General features: G+C 48.5%; 1 protein-coding gene across 4 annotated transcripts in view; it reads right to left on the bottom strand.

Moving 5' to 3' along the window:
- Positions 1-25,098, bottom strand: part of USP21 (ubiquitin specific peptidase 21) — a 480,681-nt gene that overhangs the window by 392,008 nt on the left and 63,575 nt on the right. For all 4 annotated transcript variants that reach the window (XM_078669158.1, XM_078669157.1, XM_078669160.1 and 1 more), the window contains one exon: positions 23,312-24,209. In XM_078669158.1, the coding sequence (XP_078525284.1) occupies positions 23,312-24,209 (898 nt within the window). The remainder of the gene's footprint in view (positions 1-23,311; positions 24,210-25,098) is intronic.

A 25,098-nucleotide genomic window follows, 5' to 3' on the forward strand; every position in this document is an offset into this window, starting at 1 on the left:
AGATAGCTACACAGCAGCTGATCGCCCGCCTCCAGCTCACCTCCTGCTTGCCTCTATCTTCGTCTCACCCCCGCCACCTCCACATCGTCAACTGGTGGCGTCTTGCTCCAGGATGCGGCAGTCCGATAAGCTCAGGGATAGACAAGCTGCCAATTTAGACCGCACACAAAATGTCCCATAGAGTCAGTTGCGCGGCCTCCAAAAAATTGCCTTGCCTTTCGAAAACATCATGGCTGTGCCGGGCCGCCGCGCTGCCCGCGACGACCCGGAAGCGGTTGGGAAGCCGGCCAATGCCAGCGCGGCCCCAACCGGAAGTCCCGCCCCATCGCGCCGAGAGACAGAGAGAGCTGCCCGAGGAGCCACGAAGGCTCCGCATTGAGTCCCGGTCCCGAGATGGGGGACCGGGTGAAGAGCGGCCGGGCGCATGGGGAAGGCGGGGCTCTCATGTGGTGAGAGAGCCCCGCAAAGCGCTACCGCCACCCGGGAGAAGGAGCCGCCGCCGTGCACCGCCAGAAGAGGTAAGTTGAGTGAGAGGAGGGGTGAGTGGGGGTGGGGTGTACGCGTGTGTGTGTGTCTGTTTGAGTGTGTTTGTGCGTGCGTCTGTCTGTCTGTGTGCGCGTGTGTATGTTTAAGGGGGGGTGCGTGTGTGTATATGCAGTGTGTGGATGCCTTTGTTTGTGCGCATGCGTGAGTGACGACGTGCGCGCTCACGAGGTAGAATCTCCGGCAGGAGACGCTCGTGACAGTCTGCTGTCCACATTCCCCGGAATCCCTGGAAAGTGGCGACATAAGTAGTCTCCCTAGACAGCAAAAAGCTTCGCTTTTTGCTTTCGTCTAGGCGAGACCTAAAAAGGGCGTCACAGAAGGTAAGTAACTTGTTCTTCTGATAGAGACTTCTAACTGCAGACTCCTCATTTTTGAACAGATAAAGTAGTACTCATTTGGAAGTGGGACTGTGGATGGACTCAAACCAGAAAGTCCTGCACGACCGAATGAGCAAAATGCTCTTCTTGGCAAATCGGATTGTTAGACAATAGTGAATTGTGAATAGACAGACATTTGCCACCTGGAAAATGTCCAGGGCAGTAGAAGCAGCTATGGCCATGGTGGAATGAGCATTCAGCCCTTCCAGAGGCTACTCGTTAGCCTGTGCTTAGCAGATCTTCATGCAGAGCACAATCCAGAAGGAGGTGGTTCTCTTATGCACAGTCTTACCTTTTTTTTGCTCCAAAGACCCCGACAAGGAGCTGATTGTCCACCCGGTGTTCTTTGGTATGATATATGTAAAAGCTCAGCACTCTCTTTGAATCCAAGTGATGGAGTCTCTCCTCTTCCCTGGAGGGGTGAGGCAGAGCATGGAACACTGCCATATTTATGCCCATTAAAAGCAAAAGAACTGAAGCACTGAATATCCACATTAGAAAGGGTAGCTGCAATTCTCTATTGTCTATTGATTCTCAATTCTATGTCAGGAGCGGAGGCTTCTGATTAGGCTGTCACTTTCTCCATTTATTGTACTCCAGCAGCCTTTAAAAGTATAAACATTATAAACAAACTCCATTTCCCATGAACACCAGGGAAAATGGAAACAAAAAACGTCCCATCAGTAACTGTCCAATCTCGTGCCAGGACTCCTCATATCTTCCTGTGTTGGCACTCTATCCCCCTCTTTCTTCGCTGCTCCAGCAGCATACAGAGGAGTGCTTTTTGTTTCTTACTAAATTTCTGACTAACTGTAATTGTTGACTCTTGTTGGGCTCAGCGCTGGGTTGCGCGGTTGCACGCGTGTTTATTTCCCCTTCGGTTTCGCCGGGGATCGGCGCTGACACCGCGGGAGCGGTTTTCCGCTCCTTTCGCGGTTCCTTCACTCTGACAGGCTCTGCGCGCGGGCGGCCTCCCGCCGCTAGGGGACCGCGCGTCCTTCGCTACCACTCTTCGGAGCGTTACCCCCAGAGGGCGCGAGTCGTTGGGTCCCGCTTTCATTTCGTAGCCGGGGCTCACCCTGTCTCGCGCGCCTCGGGGGAAGTTGTTTAGTTTGACGGGGCAGCGCTAAGGAGCGTTCGTTTGTTCACAGAGCCCCTGCCTGGAGCCTGAACACCCGCGCTGCGGGTAGGAATATTGTGGTGCGATCGGGACCGGCACAGGCAGGCTATTTCGCGTTGCCTCATAGAGGAAGCTGCTGGGTCCCAGTGTTCCATTTTAACCCCACGGAGTGTGGGCAGTTGCAAGGGCCTGGCCCTACGTTAACCCCTAATTGCAGAAGGAGGCTGGTTTTCCCAGTGATGGAGTATTATGAGGAGGAGGAGAGCGAGCAGGTCATGTATCTGCCTGTGGATGACCACTTCTGCCACGTTATGGACTCCTCTATTATGAAGGCTGTGTCCAGAGTGGTTGAGCCACTGGAGAAGAAAATCACACAGCTACAGGCTCAATGTCAACCCCTCGGGCAGAGGGAAGAACCTTCAGGGCATGCGGACCCCTTACCTCCAGGCCAACCATCTACGAGCGTAGATCCAAAGAGGAAACGCTCTTCGGACACTGGTGTAGATTCGGATGCCTTCTCACGCTTGAAAAAAGCGTTTTTGGACGCGAAGACTACGGAGAACCCTTCGTGTTCACAGGGGGCGCCGACTGGAGCTTCGGGGGGCCAGGATGATACCTCTGTCGACCCGGATGAATTCCCTCAGACCTCGGATGGGGACCCGGAAACCTCGTGGCTTCCCACCCAACCCGCTCAGTTGATCTCAACAGACCCCAGCACGGATATGCTTAACCCGGACGAACTGCTTCACCCGCGGTCGTCGCAATGGGTTCCTGCCCCCAAGGTTGCGGCCTATATGGCGGCTAGGCTCCGTAAGCCTTTGGATCAGGAGGTTCGCAGTTGCCTTCGGGCAGAGTGCCCGCGACCAACTTTGGAGGGTAAGGTCTCGGTTACCCCGGAGATTGACGCCAAGATGTCCACCTTCTTAACGAAGTTCGTGAAGGATCCCAAGAAGGGCATCGACCGGTCTTGGAGGGCGTGCCAAGATAAGCTCTTGGACACGGCGGGGCCTTTAGCAAAACTTTTAGACATGGCGGAAGATGCAAAGGCCTCGGGCTCTCTAATCTCCCCGGAGACCCTTTCCGGGTGGGCGCAGAGAGCGATTATTTTTCTTGGGAAAGCGAATGTGGCGATTTCCACGGAGCGCAGAAGATCCGTCCTGATAAAGATCGACCCGAAGTTGGGGGAACTGGCCACGTCTGAGGCGGGCCCGTTAGCAGACGGTAATCTCTTCGGGGATCCGTTTGTCAGGGACCTGGGAAAGTTTGTGAACACGTTCAACTCCCTTGACAAAGCCCAGGCATCGGTGAAGCGTATTTTCACTCCTCGTGTTTTTGCCGCAGCCGGACGTGGAAGGGGCGCTCGTCCGGCAGACCCTATAACAGAGGCTCCTACAAACAGGGTGACTCCCAAAGGGGCCAGTACCAGGATCCCGACAAGTTCGGAAACTTCTACCAGACCAGAGGCCCCCGCCGTCGAGGTGGAAGAGGTAGAGGATACGGCGTCTACAATGCTCAAAGAGGTGAGAGTTCAGAATGCACAGGGTTTGAAAGTGGGGGGCAGGCTGGGGGGTTTTCTTCCCGCCTGGTCTTTGCTTACCTCTGACGCTTGGGTCTTACAAACGGTCGGAGGCTTCCATATAGAGTTTTCGGGGCTTCCCAGGCAGTCCTCCCGCCCCAGGCCCATATCCTTCACTCCAGACCAATGTTCTCTGATAGACAGGGAGGTAGCAGATCTGCTTCAGAAGGGTGCGATCGTGCAGTCGGAACTCCACCCCCGGGGTTTTCTGAGCAACATATTCCTAGTACAAAAGCAGGACGGGGGTTATCGTCCGGTGATAAATCTGAAGGAGTTCAACGGTTGGCTCATATATCGACATTTCAAGATGGAGGGTATGCACCTCCTACGGGACCTGCTCTTGCAAGGGGATTGGATGGTCCGCTTGGACCTGAAGGATGCGTACCTCTCCGTTCCCATTTTCGCTCCTCACAGACGCTTCCTGGAGTTCCAGTGGGGTCAGCGGATTTACGAATTTGCCTCCCTTCCTTTCGGACTGTCCTCCGCCCCGTGGTGCTTTACCAAGGTGTTGAAGCCAGTGGTGGAGTGCCTCCGGTAGGAGGGCATCCGTTTAATAATCTATCTGGACGACATACTCCTCCTGAATCAGTGTCCAAGGAGGTTGCTGGTCCAACTCCAGAGGGCGGTGTCCCTCCTGGAATCCCCTTGGGTTCATTATCAACGAGGGGAAATCGGATCTTACCCCATCCCGGAGGATGCAGTTCCTGGGATTCTTGATAGACTCGGAGGAGGCCTCCTTGTCTCTTCCTTCCCGGAAGTTGTCCAAGATCAGACACGAGCTGAGGCGAACTCTAGCACGTCCAACAATCTTGTTGCGACATATTGCCAGGGTCGTAGGTCTGTTGTCGTCTTCCATTCAGGCGATATTCCCGGGCTCTCTTCACTACCGGGCCCTTCAACGCCTCAAGGCTCTTCACCTGCGCAGGGGTCCTACTTACTCCCAGGTCGTCCCCCTCACAGACGAGGCGAGGACGGAGCTGCGGTGGTGGATCGAGCATATAGATGCGTGGAACGGTCGAGCTATCTTCGGTTCCGAACCGGATTTGGTTATCGAATCGGACGCCAGTGGCGTGGGCTGGGGAGCGCGTTGCGGCGCGGTTTCTACCGGCGGAGTATGGTCATCTGCAGAAAAGGACCTTCACATCAACTGCTTGGAGTTGATGGTGGGCTCGTTCGCGGTGCGATGCTGGACGAAGGACAGGATTCAGTGCTGTGTCCTTCTGAAGATGGACAATGTGGCAGCAGTGCGCTACATCAACCATCTCGGGGGTACCCGGTCCAAGGCATTGTCCGACCTGGCCCGCAGTCTGTGGGAGTATTGCCTGTCTCAGGAGATATCCTTGTTGGCGGAGCACCTGCCGGGCTCCTCCAACCAGGTGGTGGACTGGTGGTCTCGTCATTGGAGGGACACCAGCTTATGGCGTCTCCGTCCCGATGTGTTTAAGGCGATCGAGGACAGGTGGGGTCCATTCTCGGTGGATCTCTTTGCTTCCCGTCTGGATGCCCAGCTGGAACGTTTCTTCAGCTGGCGCCCAGACCCGAAAGCAGCGGCAGTGGATGCGTTTCGGCAGGATTGGAGCATAGAGAAGGGTTATGCGTTTCCCCCATTCGCAATGATCATGAGGGTGTCAACCCAGGTGAGGCGACAACAGGCGGACCTGGTGGTGATCACCCCGGCTTGGAGGTCGCAAGCCTGGTTTCCAGTTCTGATGGAACTTTCCTGGGATTTTCCAATCCCTCTACCCCTCGTTCCTGATCTTCTTCAGGATCCTCAGGGGAATCCTCACCATCTGCTGGCCACAGGCAGTCTGTGTCTGATGGCATGGCGGGTTACAGGCAGCGTTGGCAAGTCCCGGGACTTTCGGAGGATGCTGCCTCGCTGCTGGCCAAATCCTGGGCTGACAGCACCAACAAAAGGTACCGGTCAGCATGGTCTCGGTGGAGTGGTTGGTGTCTGCGACAGCAAATTGATCCAATGGGGGCAGACGTTGTCCATATCCTGAACTTCTTAGCCTCCTTGGCAAAGGAGGGGCTGGCGTACAGGTCAATCAATACCTTTAGGTCCGCGATTTCGGCGTGCCATGTACCTCTAGATAATCATCCAGTGGGGGAACATCCCCTAGTATGTAAGTTGTTGCGAGGTATTCGGTTGTCGGTTCCTCCGGAGCCACGCTACTCTGTCCTGTGGGACGTAAATAAGGTCCTTAACTTGTTCCGAGAGTGGCCCTCTAATAAATACTTGTCGAGGAAACAGATTTCGGCCAAACTGGCGATGTTGCTCTGTCTGATTTCTTGCCGCAGGGTCTCGGATGTGAGAGCTTTGGACCTTACGGGTCGTGTTTTGACTCCGGAAGGGGTCACCTTTTACGTCTCTAGACGCACTAAGGGCGATTCGCGTTCTATTTCCTATCCTGCATTCCCGGATGTCCCGAAGCTGTGTGTGGTTAGGGCACTTAAGGCCTATGAGGTGGCGACGGTTGATATACGCCCACAGGGTGTCAAACAGCTGTTTATTGCCCTTACTAAACCACACGGGGTGGTTTATTCCCCTACAATTGCGAGGTGGGTTCGATGGGTGATGCATGAAGCTGGCATAGATATTTCCCGTTTTGGGGCCCATTCGGTCAGGGGTGCGATGGCTTCTAAAGCATTCTCCCTGGGGGCCCATCTGGAGGACATTCTGAAGGCGGCAGATTGGTCCTCAGACTCACCTTTATGAGATTTTACTTTAAGCCGGTAGTGTCCCTGGCTTCCTTGGTGGTGGACAAGCTTTAAACTAGCCTAATCAGAAGCCTCCGCTCCTGACATAGAATGAAAAATTTCCTAGCTAACGTACAGGAAAGTTTCAATTCTATTAAGGAGGCGAGGATTAGCCCACCCGTTTCTTCATTCGAACCCTCCCAGAATTCTGCGTTGTGGTGGTAAGTAAATCTTTTATGATGAAATGTTCACATATCTGCTGTTGCAAGCTATGGCCTTCGTAGTAATTACCTTGTCTGGTACTATTGGTTGCTTTGGACAAAGCTTGTCTTTGGTGGCTTAATGGGTTTCCTTGTGCCGTAGGTTCCGATGCTGGCAAGCAGGAATAACGGGCAAAGGACTGTGGCAGTGTCGCAGGAAAAAAGAGGAGGATAGAGTCCAACACAGGAAGATATGAGGAGTCCTGGCACGGGATTGGACAGTTACTGATGGGACGTTTTTTGTTTCCATTTTCCCTGGTGTTCATGGGAAATGGAGTTTGTTTATAATGTTTATACTTTTAAAAGCTGCTGGAGTACAATAAATGGAGAAAGTGACAGCCTAATCTTCGCCTCCGCCTCCTTAATAGAATTGAAACTTTCCTGTACGTTAGCTAGGAAATTTTTCATTGTCCACCCCTGATACTCTTATACACCTGTCCTCTATCGCTTGGGTACAAATATGAGAGATATTTAAAACTATTACCACCACCTTTCAAAACCCTGGGCTGAACCCTTGGACTGAATGGAGCATACGAGCTGGAATGCACCTGCACTTATACACGCTAAGATTTCCTTACAATTATACATGTGTTTTGTCTCTATACCTACTAGTGCCCCTCCTTCTGCCCTTTCTTCTTAGTCATTTTAATTTACTTGTATCACTTATTTTTTCACCATATTATACATCTTGGGTTTATCGAATCTCCGTATGTTGTTATCGTCTTATTCATCATCTGTTATCTAGATTTTGTTCTGTAATCTAGACCCTCAGGTCTCGAACAACCCTCCAGGACTCTATGCATTTGAACTGTATATTTTAAGCTGGACCCTTGTATTCTCAGATTGTCCTTTTCTCTCTGTTTGTTTATAAAATTGCTCAATAAAATTCTCCTGAAAAACAGGGGTAGCTGAAATTTTAGGAATCGGCCACTCCGCAAAACAAAGCACTTAGCTTACACACATAGCCACAAACAGGACTCTTTGATATGAACTACATGAAACATTGAACTGAAGCAAATTAAAAAACACTGGCCATCTGCACCGTTTCTTAGTTACAAAAAGACACAATCTTTTGTTGAAATATATCCCGGGAACATGAAGCATGTGTCTTGGGAGAGAGGTCTCCTGCACTCCAGAGGCTCCAGGCAAGTTGCTTGTGGTTCCTAAGCAACAAATGTTAACTGTGTGCGAGTTCCCCAAAGAGACTCATGAACTGAAGAATCTTGCATTTGCTTAAACATGGGTTATAGAAATCCTCAACCTGCGAGGGATAAACTGTGTAGAAAATAAAGTTGTCTCATGTTGCTTGAAAACTGTAATTGATCTAATATCCAAGTAGAAACAGTTACTAAAATGGAAATATTTGGTTTACGATAGTAAGACAACATGCAACCTTTTGCTATACTTCTTGCAAATTAGCTTCAGTCTTGCACATATTATAATCACTTGCCTAATCAACAAAGTTTATGAGGCTGATCCAGTTCAGGTTTTTGTCTTCAGGAGAAACAATGTGGGGGCAGCCCTCTAGCGATGCACTGCTTTAAACTAGCCTGGATACTCTTTAAGAGTAAGAGGTTTGTCCCTAAAAGTCAAGGTAATGTTACACTTAATTCCTGACATAATATAGAGTAGAATACAGTGGAGTCATGTTTTGTATATTTCTCATACATCCGCTGACTTTCCAGAATTGTCTAAGTAATTGTATTGTGTGAACCTATAAAAACAAAGAGTGGGTGATGCAGAAAAGTCATGTCACATATCACATTTATTTTGAGTATGTAATCACGTAACAATCTTATGTTGGCAAATTCACCTTTCACTGTCCTTATTGGCGAATGAGCTACAGAAACCTCAGAAGAATTGTTTCCAGTGCTGGCATTCTCCATTCATTGTTGCCCATCAGCAAAAGTAGTGATGAAATTAAAAGAAGAGGCAATAGAAAGAATTCTTAGACGGGCCAGAGGCCCAGATTATGATTTTATTGCTTTACTTAGAACTCCACAGCAGCAAGAAGCTATACGAAACCAAAATCAACTTCCAAGAAACATAGAAAAAAAAAGAATCAATATAATCAATCCGAACTCACACCTCCAAATGATTCCAAATGGAGGTAACAAAATCTTGACTCTTTCTTTGCTGCTCTAAACTCAAGATAAGTGCCTGCTCGCTAGTCTCTCATAACTATATTTCATTAATTGTGAAGAAGTAACGGCTCCTCGCAATATGTGCATATGATTAAGACCCAGTAGGGTCTAAACACATCATGCTACGCCATGCTGTTGGATTACCTGCAACAATAAAAAACCTACTTTTACCTTATCTCGATAGAGGGTCTTGTTTCTCATGAGGTGGAAAATGCACAAGTTTGCTGGTGTTGTATTAAGCAGTGAATATATGTTAAGCCTGGCTTCAACCTTTGATGGCAGAAATAAAAGCCATCAAGAAGGAACAAACAGCTGTCCTACTCAAGGACCAAAACCCACTATGACAGTTATCTCAGTTCATGAGCCTACTAATACAATGGATCCAAGTGACCTTTTTGGGCCCTGTCAAGTACAGGGCCCTTCAGAGGCTGAAAATTCAACACCTTTGCAAGTGCAAGTGCCCTCTTGGAAAAAGCCAAATGAGAGCTGCGACAGTGGCTGAAACACATGGAGGCCTGGAATGACAGAGCCATCTTCTAATCCCAACCAGATATGGTCATCGAATCAGTTGTCAGCAGACGGGTCGCCAAGTGTGGCTTCCCTTCAGAAGTAGGGTGTTGGTTCTGTGAAGAGCTAGAATAGCACATCAAATGTATGGAACTATTGACCAGCTCATTCGCCATCAAATGTCTGCCATCACAGAAGATGAATTGCTGCACCCTCTTGACGTTGGACAATTTTTCAGCTGTCCAATACAGCAACAAATTTGGAGACACAAGGTCATACGTTGTTGCCTCTAACACTGAGTGCCAGTGAATAAAAACTATCTCCCAAGTAAAACTAAAGTGCCATCGGAACTCTCTACACCTGAAACAGATGCCAGACACTGAAGGCTAGAATTACAGATCTTCCAGGTGTTAATGTGTATGTGGGGTCTAAATGAGACAGAAATGTGAATGCATGTAGGTCATCCATTTCAGCAGGCCACCTACCATTATCTAATGAGCCAGTTTGGGTACAGCCATTGGTCTGCAAGTGCCTCAAGGGAGTTACACGGTCAGGTGGGAAAAATGTCTTAGGAAAAAAGTAGTCATTGATCTAAGATTGGTTAGTGTGCATTTCCCAAGGGGGGCAAATCTTTTGTGTTGGGTACTAGGTTGGAAGATATCATGAAAGCGAAAGCTGCAAACTGGCATTCTGATTCTACTTTTAAAATGTTTTATTTTGAACCTAACATAGAAGTAGCTGCAATGGTTATTTGACAGCTTAGTTCAAGCAGAGTCCGGCCCTCTCGTCGTCTCACAGAATTACAATAAATAAATACAACTGTAGCTGATGCAACTAAGAATTTTCAGTTCCATTAAGGGCACGAGCAGAGGACTTTACCACCTTTTTTGTTTTGCTTTACTAGAAGGTATGTTTTTTTTAATCAAAACTGCCATTAAATGAATTATGGTATATAAAGTTGCAAAAGGACTACTTTACCTCCAGTTTTTTGATAAGTTATGGATGTTTGACTTTTCATAGAGTAGGTCATACATGTGTTTGTTTTTTTATTGCAGGATTGAACAAAAACAAGACTAAGACGGAGTAAGAAACCCTAATGGATAACTGAGCTGACTACAATAAAGACTGCAATCGCAAGTTATTTTTTTTGTATAGAGTTTTTTCTTGCTGTTGAGGAGCTTTAAGTAGAGGAAGAGAAGTGTAATTCTCATCTTTGTGTCCTTATACGAATTGAAAATTATTTATCTCCTCAGCTAGAAAAATGTTTATTCTTCCAAAAATCTCTGCCCCCGGCAATTACTTTGCCCAAATTCCAGTCCATTTTCTCCCACAAAAGCCACTACAGATGTGGAGCAACCTTAAGCAAATCATTCTTAAGCCTCCTCCGATAGGAGGCATAACTGTCTAATATGCTCAGACATGGATCCTGTGCTCGTAGTTCCACTGGATGAAAGTTGCACCTCACTGATGATTCCCAAAATGGCCAAAACCTGTCAGGGGTTGTGGGTGTTCCCACCTTGAGAGCCAGCCGGCATTTCTCTAGGAGCAGGAACAAGTCTGATTTGCATAGAGCAAAAATCAAAAACTGACAGACTGGAATGGTAGCCAGAGTAACTAACAGTGGCTGATATTAATGAATGCCTCACTTTTTTTCTCATTGAAGTATTGCAAAACTGACAAAGCATTAATGGAAGCTTCCTTTTATAGGAAATTGATTCTACTCTCTAGGTTGCAATACAATCTCTATTAGCAGAAGCTTTCTCCTGTGATACTTAGTCAATAAGGGCGGGTGATGGTGCACAGGATGACTGAAATACTTATTTGCTGGACTTCCCTCTCAGATTTATTAAGAATGGTAGTTAGCTTCATCACCTACCCATCAGCCTCATCAGCTACCCAACTAAATTCCCTCAAATTCAATAGATAGGCATCTAACATTCATAAGCAACAATTTTGGATGCAATGGGATGATGGCAAAAGTGGGACATACACCCCCCCCCCCCGCACCTCTACCCACACTTTGGCACAGAAGGTACTTTTAGAAGCAATAATGCAAGGGTTGAAAAAAAAGTGACTTTCTGAAGGAGGTAAAAATATATTTTAAGAAAAATAAAGCCCTCCAGCATCCCAACTTTGGAGATGCAATGTTATTATTACTCAAGTGTAGCTCCACAAATATCATGATTATTGGCCTAACAGTAGTTTTCCTTTTTAATTTTCCCGCTATCAAGCACTGAAGATAAATGTGTTCAATTTAACTCGATAGAAAACATCACTTTTCTATGTAGTCATGTATCTATATATTTATTACTTTACTCCTACTGTAGAATAAAAAAAAAACTATTTTGCCAATGAACTACTCTGTCTCACCCTATACCTTTTTCAATAGACGCTCCACCTCCACTTTGTGGCTCATCCCGAAACTCATTCTACTACTATGATCTACAAAATAACCCTTTCTAGACTCTCCCCTCCTCTATCCCTCCAAGCTCAATCCAAACCTCATTTTACAACTATGATCTTCCAAACAACTCTTTTTTACATTTTCCCCTCATGTATCCCTCTTTGGATTTATCCCAAACCTCATTTTACTACTATGATCTCCTGAATACCTTTCTAGAGATTCTTCCCTCTTCCATCTCTCTTTTTTACTCATTGCAAATCAAGAAAAAACAACTCCGAACTCTCGGGTACGGAAAAAAAACATGACAAAAGTGCCTGTATGCTATGACGGTAGCCAATGTACTTTTTGAGAGGCAAATTGTAATTTTGACTGGGACAAATTGGTAAAGATTGATCAAATCCTGCTAGCAGGACATTGGTCCATGACTTACGAAAGCACCATAAAAATAATCCTTTTCCCTATGAAAGCATCTGATGATGCTGTAGATGAACTTTTTGCCTAATTCTGGATGTTCATGCACATTCTTGGTAAATTCAAGTGACTTTATTGCATGATTTAAAGAGCAAACCATGCTGGAATGATTAAACTGTTCCTGCACTCTGGATAGTAGATGTGGTTTACAAGGAAGCTTCTTGTGACGTCATTAAAGACAGGCAAAGAAGCTCTAAAAATTGCCACTGTCCTGGCCACTCTGGGGCAATAGCTATAATCTTTACTTCGTTATACCTCATTTTCAGAAGGACAGATTGAATCGGTGGTATTGGCTAAAAAGCACAAAGAAAATTCTCTGACTAGTGTTTCAAAATGGCATTGCCGTGTGCTCAGAGTTCCTAAACGCTGGAGAAGTTTGGACATTTTGCCATGTAGTGCATAAGCTTACTTGAGGATACCCCATCCTGGAAAATGCCCTCCAGTTTTCAAGACCTCATTTATTATTTTCTACAAAATATCTGCTAAAGAAGCCTGCTTGAGAGTTTTGATGGTCCAGGAGATGCACTGTCTGCATGGATAGCTTTTATTGCCAAGAGCCAGTGCCAGATTGCTTGAACTTCCAGCCAAAGAGTCCAGGATCTGGTGCCACCATACCTGGTGCTGAGGTATTGTGTCATCTACCTGGATCAGAACTTGTGTATGTTGCTACAGAAAACTAAAAAATCTTCAAAGCTAGATAGTCTGCTAGCAACTTGCAGCTCCAGAGCACTGATGTAATGAGGACATTACTGTCCATTCACAAACCTGGCACCATCAGTTCTGTAGGAGGACTCTCCTGTCATAATGGTTTTTGAATGTAGATCCTAATGCAAATGTATTTGTTTCAGAAGACTGCTTATCTTCCACAGCGATCATGCACTTTATAAAAGTCTGAGGAGAAGATTTCAGACTGAAGGAGAGAACTTTGTATTCGCAATTAGATTAGCCTATCATGAACTTTAAGAACGTCCTGTGCTTTGTTGCCACTGGAACGTCTATGCATGCAAGTTCTATGCCACAATGAGCATCTCTAGCCCAGATTCCTGAGCTGGGGACAATCTAATGTAGACCTGGAATATTCTGAATGTTTTTCCCCGACTCAATTCAATTTGATTTCAGCTTTCTTCAGTTCAACCATAGAAGCAATCTAAAAATGCATATCGGGTGAATACAACAATTCTCAGTGTCATAATTTAAAACTGAGAGTTACATTTAAAATTAGTGCAAGATTTTTTTTAAACAGTTGCAATAAAATACGGTAAAAATGAGCTAAAAAGTACACATAGATACCAACATATAGCGTTTTTTGAGTTATTCCAGGGATAAGATAGGGTGCAGCAAAACGTAGGTCATCCTATAGATATGTAACAGTTTAATTTCATGTGGTAAAAACACGGACTATGATTTGACTTATTTCTTTTAATCACTACCGAAGGGACTACAGGTCAATTTATTCTCTCATTTCCCAAACCTCAAAGAATTAGAAGCAGCTTTATACGGATATAGTTTTCTACCACACAATAAGTGATAAAGCGCATAGAAAATAGCAGCTTTATAATAGTATGGTTTCCATTACGGAATAATATATGAATATGAATAGCAGTGTATGATATTTTTAAATTGAAACAAGAGATGATGCTCCCCGACTCATTATTGGATATTCTCAGGTCTAAGATTGATCAGATCGTTTGGGGATTTATTTAAATTAAGCAATATATAATATTGAGAAATAATTTTAAAAAACGTGGAAACATCTGCTATTTTTAGGCATTTTGGAAAATTACAGTTTTCACTCCAAAATAATGCAGAGACTGTTAGACCTGTCTGGCTTCTTGCGTAGTCCCTCCACTTTATTATTCATTTTGTCCCCCTTTTTGCCCCTCATACCTTTAATAATTTTTGTCCACTAACTTTTTCTAGATGTTGGTAAAGGGGATAGGTGTTCTTTTTCCCCCTCATAGTTTTTCACCTCAGGCCCAGAGGCCTGTTCTGACAGGAAAATAGTTAGGACCACAAAATGGTGGCTACCAACTGCCCTAACTGCCAAACCCAGAACTTGCCCATAGACTAGTATAGGGCGTTCCAGAACCTTCTGGTCCCTTCTGGACTCCTGAGGGTCAGCCTATAAAAGGCGGAATGCTGGTCAGCCATTTTGTCTACCGGAGAGAGTCAGCTGAAGGACAGGCTATCTTGGAAGGTGGGGGGAGGCTAGTGAAAGGGTTGATCTCCTGGACTGGGAAGCAGCCTAATTAATCCACTTCTCTACTCCGCCTTTGGGATCCTTGTCCTGTCCCCGCTGTGGATGATTTAGGGAGACCCTGGGCGCCTGACTAATCCCTGAACTGAAAGAATAGGTAGGTGGACAGGAGAAGGAGACTACAGCACTGTGGGGTGCAGTCCTCTGCCCAGTGAAAAGACTTCTGCTGAGATTCCCTCGAACGGAGGAGGGCTAATCCTTGTGCCCCCCCCCCCTTTTTATTCAGACCTCAATAAAAACCTGCCCTGGTTACAGCGACTGTCCCCTAGTTTAATCACCCCACAGAGTGTCATCTCTCACCTGCTGTGGAGTGAAGCCAGCGCCTGGTGAGCTGCACTGGATCAGTGGTTGAGCGCCAACTGAGAGGAGCGGCAGGCGCTGAGGGAGCAGAGGCCAGGAGAGATCGGGCTGTTCCGCCCCTGTGACAGCGTGGGGATCGGCGCCGAGTTGTGGCTGAAGAGGCGACTTGGAGGTGAGGAGCGGACCTTGAGGAATCCCTGCGGACTTCCTGAGTGGGCGGAGTTGTGGAGAAGAGCACCGGTAGGAGAGCGCGGGCTTCAGCGGGGAGACGCTTCCCCTTCGCGCATGCCCGGTGGTGCGTTCGACTCCCTGAGGCGGAGCCAGCCGTGAGGAGCAGTGTTACCTTCCGATCAGCGCGAGGGAGTTGTGGAGGGTGACGCCGGGAGTCCCACGGCGGCATAGGCGAGTGGCAACTTCTCTCCCCTGCTCGAGCGCCGCTTGTTGTGGCTGGCGTGAGCGGGAGGGGAGGACTGTGGAGCCCAAAAGCGGCTTAGGAGATACGACTGAGACTGCTTCCTTTATTTTGGCGCCACGCAGAGGAGAGCGGAGGGGCCCCAGAGGCTGGTGAACCTTGCCAGCGTGTGGCTCCCTTTGGTCCTGCCGAGTGTTTTCCCCCACTCTCTGGCGCAGCACAACTGCCACCGCCCGTTTTGGTACAAGTAAGGAGGTGAACTGCAGGGGGAAAGGGGCGCTAGCGCCTACAAGGGAGTGCCTTAGACACTGGTCGTTCCTACATTGTTTGACTCGAGGTGGGGAGTAGCTTGGGGGGAATCATCTGCAAATAGAGGGCGGAAGGAACCTGCTGGTTAAGCAAAGGCAGAAGTTTCTCACAGAGTTTGCTGGTGTCTAAGGAAATTTCGAGTTTAACTGAAATTTCTCATCAAAGTCAAATCTGGTTAATGTTGGTGTCTGATTAAATGTCATTTTGATAATAATTACTGAAATAAGTTAACCTCTCTGAAAGTAGAACTACGGATTCCAAGACATCTAAATGAAATGTTCTGTTAAGTTAATAGAACTGTTTTGACATTATTTGGCAATTTTAAAAGTACTGGTTTTTCTCCTGACAGAACGCATTATATTGAACTGTGAATTCTAGTGTGAAAAGAGCAAAGATATTATTTTTATAAACGAGTACTTATTTTTCTAACATTGTGTTATTGCGTGGATTTCCTGCTGGGTGGTTTGCAACCTTCACACTTGTGCCTCTAGAATTGCATGTCTTACCCTAGGCCAGGCTACCCTAGGTGACCTGACATCCCAGGTTCCAACAGATTGGTGTCTAGCGGTGGGATCCTGACTGTGGTTGCAGCTACTCAGTAGTAATTAAACGTAATACACTAGCCTACACCAGGAGTTTTCTCCTAGCGGCCCTCCTAATTTGTCCTTTTGTTTTTCCAAATTTGTTCCTGGTGGTGGGGTGGAGGTGGCTTTAGGTTGCCCTTGCAACTCTAATTTCCTTGTGTGTATAACTTGGTATTGCCTATTGTAAAATGGAGTTTGCATTAGAAAACCTAGATACCTATTCTGTGGCTCAGCTGAAAGATTTCTGCCAGAAAATGGGGGTATTTTTTAAGCATGGTGCCAAGAAGGGGGAACTCCAGACCAGTCTAAGGGCTTGGGTGGAGGCACACAAAGAAGGGAAGGAGGAGGAAGAAGGGGCAGACCGGGACCCGGTTGTGGAGATAAATGGATTATTCCACTCGGAGGGGGAAAACCTACTCCCAGGACCAGGGTCCTACTCCAGGAAAGGCAGTAGTGTCTCCGGGGGAAGCTTAACCGAAGCAGAGCTCGCTGACAGGAGGGAAAAGAGGCAATTAAAATGGGAGTTGGCTAAGCTGGAGCAGGAGAAGGAAGAGAAGAGGATGGTTCATGAGTTCAGGTTGAAAGAGTTGGAACTCCAGGCCCTGCAAAGGGGGCCCTCTCCTGTAATAAATGGTGGCAGCGAATCCAAAGAAACAGCTAGGGAGTCCAGACCCTATTTGCCAAAAGACCTTATTGCTAGCTTTAGTCGGGGAGATGACATAGCCAAGTGGTTGGCTGCCTATGAGGTCTCCTTAAGAGCCCATGGGGTGCAGGAGAAGCACTGGGGGGGGGGTGGTTTGTATAGATACATGCCTCCTGCTGGTCGGGACACCTTGCTGGCCCTGGAACCAGAGGAGCAAACCAACTACCCCATCATGAAGCTAGCATTAGTAAGGAAGTTTGGGCTTACCCCAGAAAGGTACTGTCAGAAGTTCAGGGGGAGGCACAAGTTGGGTACCCAGAACTGGGTGGACTTCCTTGACTACGCACGTAAGGCATTGGAGGGCTGGGTCAAGGGCAGTGAGGTGAAGGACTATGAGGGGTTGTATGATCTATTTTTGAAAGAGCACCTCCTCGAGAAATGTTTTCCCGAGCTGCGCCAACACCTGGTGGACAGCAAGCTGACCAATCCCCAGAAGCTTGCAGAGGAGGCGGACATCTGGGCAAGTACCCGGGTGTCCTCAAAGGGGACTGGAGGGGATTCCCAAAAGGCCGGACAGGGCGCCCACCAGAAGAAGGAGGGAGGAGATAAAAAGAAGGAGTTCTCTAAAGGTCCCCAAAACAATTTCCAAGGAAAGGGAACAGGTTTCACCCCTAAGGTAAACCCGCCCAGAAACCCTAATCCTGGCCAAAGCCAGCAGCCAAGGGTTCTCCACTGTTTTGAGTGTGGTGGTGTTGGACATTATAAGGGAGATGTCAGATGCCCAAAGAGACCACCCCCTCCCACCGGAGGAAAACCACCGGGAGTAGCTAGTGTAGCGCTCGGGGAGGAGTTGCCCTTAGATAAGGGGGGTGAGTGGGCGGGTGTCACCTTAGTGTCCCTGGGAGAGCGGGAGATGGTTCCAAAGATCCAGGTGCCTCCAAATACTACAAAGTATGGGCAATGGGTCACCATCAATGGCCAGAGAGGGGAGGCTCCGAGAGATACAGGAGCCAGTATGACTATGGTGAGAAGTCAACTGGTGTCTCCAGAGCAGGTGGTTCCCAATGTACTCCACCCCGCCGCGATGGCGGACGGCAGACTGGGCCACTATCCAGTGGCTGAGGTTCCCTTTGAGTGGGAGGGGGTTGCAGGTTCACTTCGTGTTGCCGTAAGCCCTGCCGTGCCAGTTGATTGTCTCCTGGGGAATGACATGGAGCACAACACTTGGAGAGAGGTGGAATACCGGACGCACACTGCGATGCTGGGTACACCTGACTGGGCCTGTGTGAGCACACCGTCTGCGACTGCCCGGAGAGGGAGTTCGCCTGGGTTGGAGCCTGGAACAATGGCCCAACCCGCTGCCAAAAAGGGACAGACCCGGAGGCAGGAAGAGCCTGCTTCAGCTTCCACGCCCCATGTGACGGATCGGCCACCTGCGGTGGTGGACCAGGAGTCCGCGGAGGGGGAGGTAGACTCTCTGGAGGATTTACCCATTCCTGCTGAGTGGCATGTGGAGGGAGGACCTACCAGAGAGGAATTCTGTAAGGGGCAGAGGGAGTGCCCTACCCTTGAGGGATTGAGGCGTCAGGCTGAAGTCCAGGCAGCAGGTGATGCTACGGGACACCACCATATTTACTGGGAGGATGGACTCCTCTACAGTGAACCCAAGGTACCCTTACCTGGCTCATCAAGGGCTTTGGTAGTCCCGCAGCAATACCGAGCCTTTCTGCTGGAATTGGCTCATGGAATACCCTTGGCAGGACACTTAAGCCAGGACAAGACCTTTGCTCGGCTTGTCCTCCACTTTTACTGGCCTCAGATGAAAGTGGCGTCCAACACTTACTGTCGGACATGTGTATCCTGCCAGGCCAGTGGGAAAACAGGGGTAAAGCTGAAAGCTCCCCTGGAACCACTTCCAGTCGTTAGCACCCCCTTTGAAAAGGTGGGCATCGACATTGTAGGGCCATTGGATCCACCAACAACAGCTGGTCACAGGTTTATCCTGGTTCTGGTGGATCATGCCACACAGTATCCAGAGGCCATTCCTCTGAGGACTGTCACTGCACCTGTGGTGGCTAGGGCCCTGATGGGGATCTTTACCCGAGTGGGATTCCCCAAGGAAGTTGTGTCCGACAGGGGGACCAACTTTATGTCAGCTTACATGCGGGCGATGTGGAAGGAGTGTGGAGTGACTTACCGGTTCACCACTCCTTATCACCCCCAGTCGAATGGACTGGTAGAGAGGTTCAATAAGACCCTGAAGGGCATGATAAGAAGTCTGCCTGAGAGCCTACGGAGAAAATGGGACGTCCTCCTGCCCTGTTTGCTGTTTTCCTACCGAGAAGTGCCGCAGAAGGGAGTGGGCTTCAGCCCTTTTGAACTGTTGTACGGACACCCTGTGCGTGGACCTCTCAGCCTGGTGAAGGATGGATGGGAAAAGTCTCCCAGAAAACCTCCTCAGGATGTGGTGAGCTACATGCTGGCCTTTCGGAGCCAAATGGCAAAGTTGTGGAAGCAAGCTTCTGACAACTTGGAGGCCAGCCAGGCAGTAATGAAGGAATGGTACGACCACAATGCTCACCCGGTGGAGTTGGAGCCGGGCCAGAAAGTGTGGGTGATGGAACCTGGAGAGCTAAGTGCCCTTCAAGATCGTTGGACAGGCCCATTTGAAGTGTTGGAAAAGAAGGGTAAGGCCACTTACTTGGTGGATCTTAAGACCCCTCGACAGCCCCTACGGGTGCTGCATGCCAATCGCCTCAAACCCCACCATGAGAGGCCAGAGGTCATCCTGATGATGGTGACTGATGGTGCAGAGGAAGCAGAAAGCGAGCCTCTCCCTGATCTCTTCTCGTCCCAAGAGAAGGATGGGTCGGTGGAGGGAGTGATTCTCTCCCCATCCCTAACTCCTGAGCAGCGAAAGGATTGCCGCCAGGTATTGGAGCAGTACTCTTCGTTGTTCTCCCTTGTCCCGGGAAGAACCCACCTCTGTACCCATGATGTGGACACAGGGGACAGCCCACCAGTGAAGTCGAAGACCTACCGGCTGTCCGACAAGGTAAAGGCTAGCATCCATGGAGAGGTTGCCAAGATGCTAGAGCTGGGAGTTATCGAACCTTCCAACAGCCCTTAGTCCAGTCCGGTGGTGCTCGTGCCAAAAGCCGCGCCACCAGGCACCACACCCGAACTGAGGTTCTGTGTGGATTACCGGGGACTGAACTCAGTGACAAAGACTGATGCTCATCCGATCCCTAGGGCGGATGAATTAATTGACCGGCTAGGAGCTGCCCAATATCTAAGTACCTTTGACCTCACTTCAGGGTACTTGCAGATCTCCTTGACAGATGGAGCAAAGGAAAGGTCAGCCTTCTCCACGCCTGAGGGACACTTCCAATTTTGCGTGATGCCCTTTGGGCTCAAAAATGCCCCTGCCACATTTCAGCGGCTGGTGAACCAGGTCCTCTCTGGAATGGAGAGTTTCTCTGCTGCTTACCTGGATGACATTGCTGTCTTCAGTAGCAGTTGGGAGGACCATTTGCAAGCAGTTCTCCAGGCCCTGAAACAAGCTGGATTGACCATCAAGGCCAGCAAATGTCAGATTGGGCAGGGGTCGGTTGTGTACCTTGGACACTTGGTGGGTAGGGGGTCAGTGCAGCCCCTGCAGGCAAAGATTGAGGCAATCATGGCCTGGGAACCCCCCAAGACACAGACTGAGGTCCGAGCTTTCCTGGGCCTCACAGGTTACTACCGTCGCTTTGTGAAGGGGTATGGCACTATTGTAGCGCCTCTCACAGAGCTCACCTCAAAGAAACAACCTCGACGGGTAGTTTGGACGGGAGCTTGTCAGCAAGCTTTTGAGAAACTAAAGCAGGCGATGTGTGCGGCACCGGTCCTGAAGGCCCCAGACTTCTCCAAGGAGTTCATTGTCCAGACAGATGCATCAGAACATGGCATTGGGGCAGTGTTATCGCAACTAAATGAAGAGGGCCTGGATCAGCCTGTAGTCTTCTTATCCAGGAGACTGCTTCCCCGGGAACAGAAGTGGAGTGCAATTGAGAGGGAAGCTTTTGCGGTGGTGTGGGCTCTGAAGAAGCTGCGGCCATACCTCTTTGGCTCGCACTTCCTGGTTCAGACTGACCACCGACCCCTTCGTTGGCTGATGCAAATGAAGGGGGAAAATCCCAAGCTGTTGAGGTGGTCCATCTCCCTACAGGGAATGGACTTCCGGGTGGAACATCGGCCTGGAGTGGACCACGCCAATGCAGACGGTCTCTCCAGGTATTTCCGCCTTAGTGATGAGGACTCCCAAGGGGTTGGGTAGTTCTCCCCACTTTCAGCTGGGGGGGACGCGTGTTAGACCTGTCTGGCTTCTTGCGTAGTCCCTCCAATTTATTATTTATTTTGTCCCCCTTTTTGCCCCTCATACCTTTAATAATTTTTGTCCACTAACTTTTTCTAGATGTTGGTAAAGGGGATAGGTGTTCTTTTTTCCCCCTCATAGATTTTCACCTCAGGCCCAGAGGCCTGTTCTGACAGGAAAATAGTTAGGACCACAAAATGGTGGCTACCAACTGCCCTAACTGCCAAACCCAGAACTTGCCCATAGACTAGTATAGGGCGTTCCAGAACCTTCTGGTCCCTTCTGGACTCCTGAGGGTCAGCCTATAAAAGGCGGAATGCTGGTCAGCTATTTCGTCTACCGGAGAGAGTCAGCTGGAGGACAGGCTATCTTGGAAGGTGGGGGGAGGCTAGTGAAAGGGTTGATCTCCTGGACTGGGAAGCAGCCTAATTAATCCACTTCTCTACTCCTCCTTTGGGATCCTTGTCCTGTCCCCGCTGTGGATGATTTAGGGAGACCCTGGGCGCCTGACTAATCCCTGAACTGAAAGAATAGGGAGGTGGACAGGAGAAGGAGACTACAGCACTGTGGGGTGCAGTCCTCTGCCCAGTGAAAAGACTTCTGCTGAGATTCCCTCGAACGGAGGAGGGCTAATCCTTGTGGCCCCCCCCCCCCCCTTTTTATTCAGACCTCAATAAAAACCTGCCCTGGTTACAGCGACTGTCCCCTAGTTTAATCACCCCACAGAGTGTCATCTCTCACCTGCTGTGGAGTGAAGCCAGCGCCTGGTGAGCTGCACTGGATCAGTGGTTGAGCGCCAACTGAGAGGAGCGGCGGGCGCTGAGGGAGCAGAGGCCAGGAGAGATCGGGCTGTTCCGCCCCTGTGACAGCGTGGGGATCGGCGCCGAGTTGTGGCTGAAAAAGCGACTTGGAGGTGAGGAGCGGACCTGGAGGAATCCCTGCGGACTTCCTGAGTGGGCGGAGTTGTGGAGAAGAGCACCGGTAGGAGAGCGCGGGCTTGAGCGGGGAGACGCTTCCCCTTCGCGCATGCCCGGTGGTGCGTTCGACTCCCTGAGGCGGAGCCAGCCGTGAGGAGCAGTGATACCTTCCGATCAGCGCGAGGGAGTTGTGGAGGGTGACGCCGGGAGTCCCACGGCGGCATAGGCGAGTGGCAACTTCTCTCCCCTGCTCGAGCGCCGCTTGTTGTGGCTGGCGTGAGCGGGAGGGGAGGACTGTGGAGCCCAAAAGCGGCTTAGGAGATACGACTGAGACTGCTTCCTTTATTTTGGCGCCACGCAGAGGAGAGCGGAGGGGCCCCAGAGGCTGGTGAACCTTGCCAGCGTGTGGCTCCCTTTGGTCCTGCCGAGTGTTTTCCCCCACTCTCTGGCGCAGCACAACTGCCACCGCCCGTTTTGGTACAAGTAAGGAGGTGAACTGCAGGGGGAAAGGGGCGCTAGCGCCTACAAGGGAGTGCCTTAGACACTGGTCGTTCCTACATTGTTTGACTCGAGGTGGGGAGTAGCTTGGGGGGAATCATCTGCAAATAGAGGGCGGAAGGAACCTGCTGGTTAAGCAAAGGCAGAAGTTTCTCACAGAGTTTGCTGGTGTCTAAGGAAATTTCGAGTTTAACTGAAATTTCTCATCAAAGTCAAATCTGGTTAATGTTGGTGTCTGATTAAATGTCATTTTGATAATAATTACTGAAATAAGTTAACCTCTCTGAAAGTAGAACTACGGATTCCAAGACATCTAAATGTAATGTGCTGTTAAGTTAATAGAACTGTGTTTTGACATTATTTGGCAATTTTAAAAGTACTGGTTTTTCTCCTGACAGAATGCATTATATTGAACTGTGAATTCTAGTGTGAAAAGAGCAAAGATATTATTTTTATAAACGAGTACTTATTTTTCTAACATTGGTGTAGCGTCCTTTTTATGTGTTATTGCGTGGATTTCCTGCTGGGTGGTTTGCAACTTCACACTTGTGCCTCTAGAATTGCATGTCTTACCCTAGGCCAGGCTACCCTAGGTGACCTGACATCCCAGGTTCCAACAGATACTATATCTTTTTTTAAAGAATTATTCCGGGTTCTCCTCATGCAGTTATGAATATTCTACATATAGGAGTATCAGTGACGATCCTTTGATGCAAAGCTAATAATCTGCAGTACCTTTGGCTGTCTCCTCCATATTTCCTGTTAAAACCACTTTCACAAAGTAGGATAGTGCTACAGAGCACTCTAAAAGCACTTGTGCCAGGAGATATAGTTATCTCTTTCATCTTGATATAGGGGAATGCCGGCAATAGCATTTTTATCCTTGCAGATAACAATGAACAAGAGTGGAATGCAAAAATTGTACTCACAGTGGAAACAGTTGTCTTCTCCTCAATACTGTCAACACTGGAAACCGGCGTCTTGCTCAAAACTGGGATAGTCAGGGGTGCCCTGCTCAGTGGAGCGCTGGTTACTGAGGATTTGTTTAGAGGGGTGCTGTTGGACACTGGGTGCTTGCTCACAGTAGCACTACTGGACAGTGTGTGAGGGGACTGAACATGGTCAGGCAGATCAGGTTGCGTCCTTGGGGAGCAATTAGTTCGACTAGTTAATAGCACACTGTTGGCACTTGCCTTGGCTTTACCCTCTATTCCAGAAAATGCGCTCAGCCTCTTCAATGACGAGCTTCTTTTTAGGGCAAGTGGCTCTGGAATCAGATTTCTACTTGGAGAAGCACCCCGCTCCTTTATAGTAAAATTATCAAAAATATGGCTCAGTTCAGGCTCCTTTTCCCTCAGGCCACTCAAGTCTCCTTGGCTGATGGATTTAGACCGGGAAAGACTGCTCTTCCTCCTATCAGATTCACGACTTGGTGCTGGACTGAGGAGGACATCAGCTGAAAGTCCATTTGTCTGAGCAGAGCCAGGGCTGGTGATGCTGTGGTCTCCTTTCAATGGCCCTCGCTTGGCAGCAGAATTGCGGGACACATCATTTCGTTTTGAAGAGCGCCCTCGATCAGGTTTTCCAAGTTCATCCACCAGAACAGGCCTAGGTGGCAAGGGGCGTGGGACCTTTGTTTGAAAAATCACATTTGTTAAGCTGGATGGGACATATGAAGAGCTTGGTCGCTCCTGGCTTACAGTCCGCTGGAAACTTGAGGTACGGCTTAAGGACTTGGGTTGTGTAGAAATAATCACTGGCTCTCTTGTTCGAACACTTCGGTGCTCCGATGCCTGGGGCATTTCAGAAGCAAAAGGAAAAAAGATGCTGTTGAAAACAACAAAGAAAACATTAGTACCACAGAATCAAAAAAGATAAGAAAAGGTACATGCCATTATAGCTCATCTTAATGTGTAAAATGCAAAAGCTCAAATCACTACTTTAATAACAAAGAACACACAGTGTCTAAGACTCCAGGGCCCTGCAGATTTTAAAAAGGGTGTGCTGGACATGATGATCCAGCAGGAGACTTAAATGAACTATGCAAAATGGATACAGTTAACTTTAGCATGATTCAGTTACTTTTATGGAGATTGTTTCTTCTACTCTTTAGTTTCAAATTGGTGGAACCCAAAACGGATCCTAAAGTTTTTGAAATACAGAACTTTTTGCACTGGTATTGCATGATTTTATGTACACTCCATCCACAGGCTATGCGGTTATTTGGCAGGTAACTTCATTAAACTATCATTGGCAAAGCCAAAAGCTCGGCCCTTCATGCAGAGATATTGGCTTTGCCAATGCTTACGTTCCTATTACCTATGATTGGTTAACTAAGTATTTTTAAAGCACTTAAAGATGGGGGGCCATGCGTGTGAACGAGCTGGCTCCAATCTTTGAATGTTTTTGAAATACTTTATTGTTTACCGAGATGGTAGAGCATGTGGCTCATCTAGTAGTTGCTGGCAGAGTATTACTGTGCACTTGTCAGGACCTCCAAGTTCACTGAGAAGAAGTCTAAATCTTGAAAAGGTAGCCTCTCGGGAACCATGTGTGCAAGCTGAGCAATATAGGAGACAGGTGTATCACTCTACTTTCCTTCATAGATGGGAGGTCTCTACTCTTTGGCAAGGGAAGTGGTTACTATGAAGTTATTGGAAAAAGGTCTGATCACTAAACATTGCAAGGCCAATTCCAAGCCAGCATGATGAGCAAG

The sequence above is a fragment of the Lissotriton helveticus genome, chromosome 12 (assembly GCF_964261635.1).
Source record: "Lissotriton helveticus chromosome 12, aLisHel1.1, whole genome shotgun sequence".
Taxonomy (NCBI): domain Eukaryota; kingdom Metazoa; phylum Chordata; class Amphibia; order Caudata; family Salamandridae; genus Lissotriton; species Lissotriton helveticus.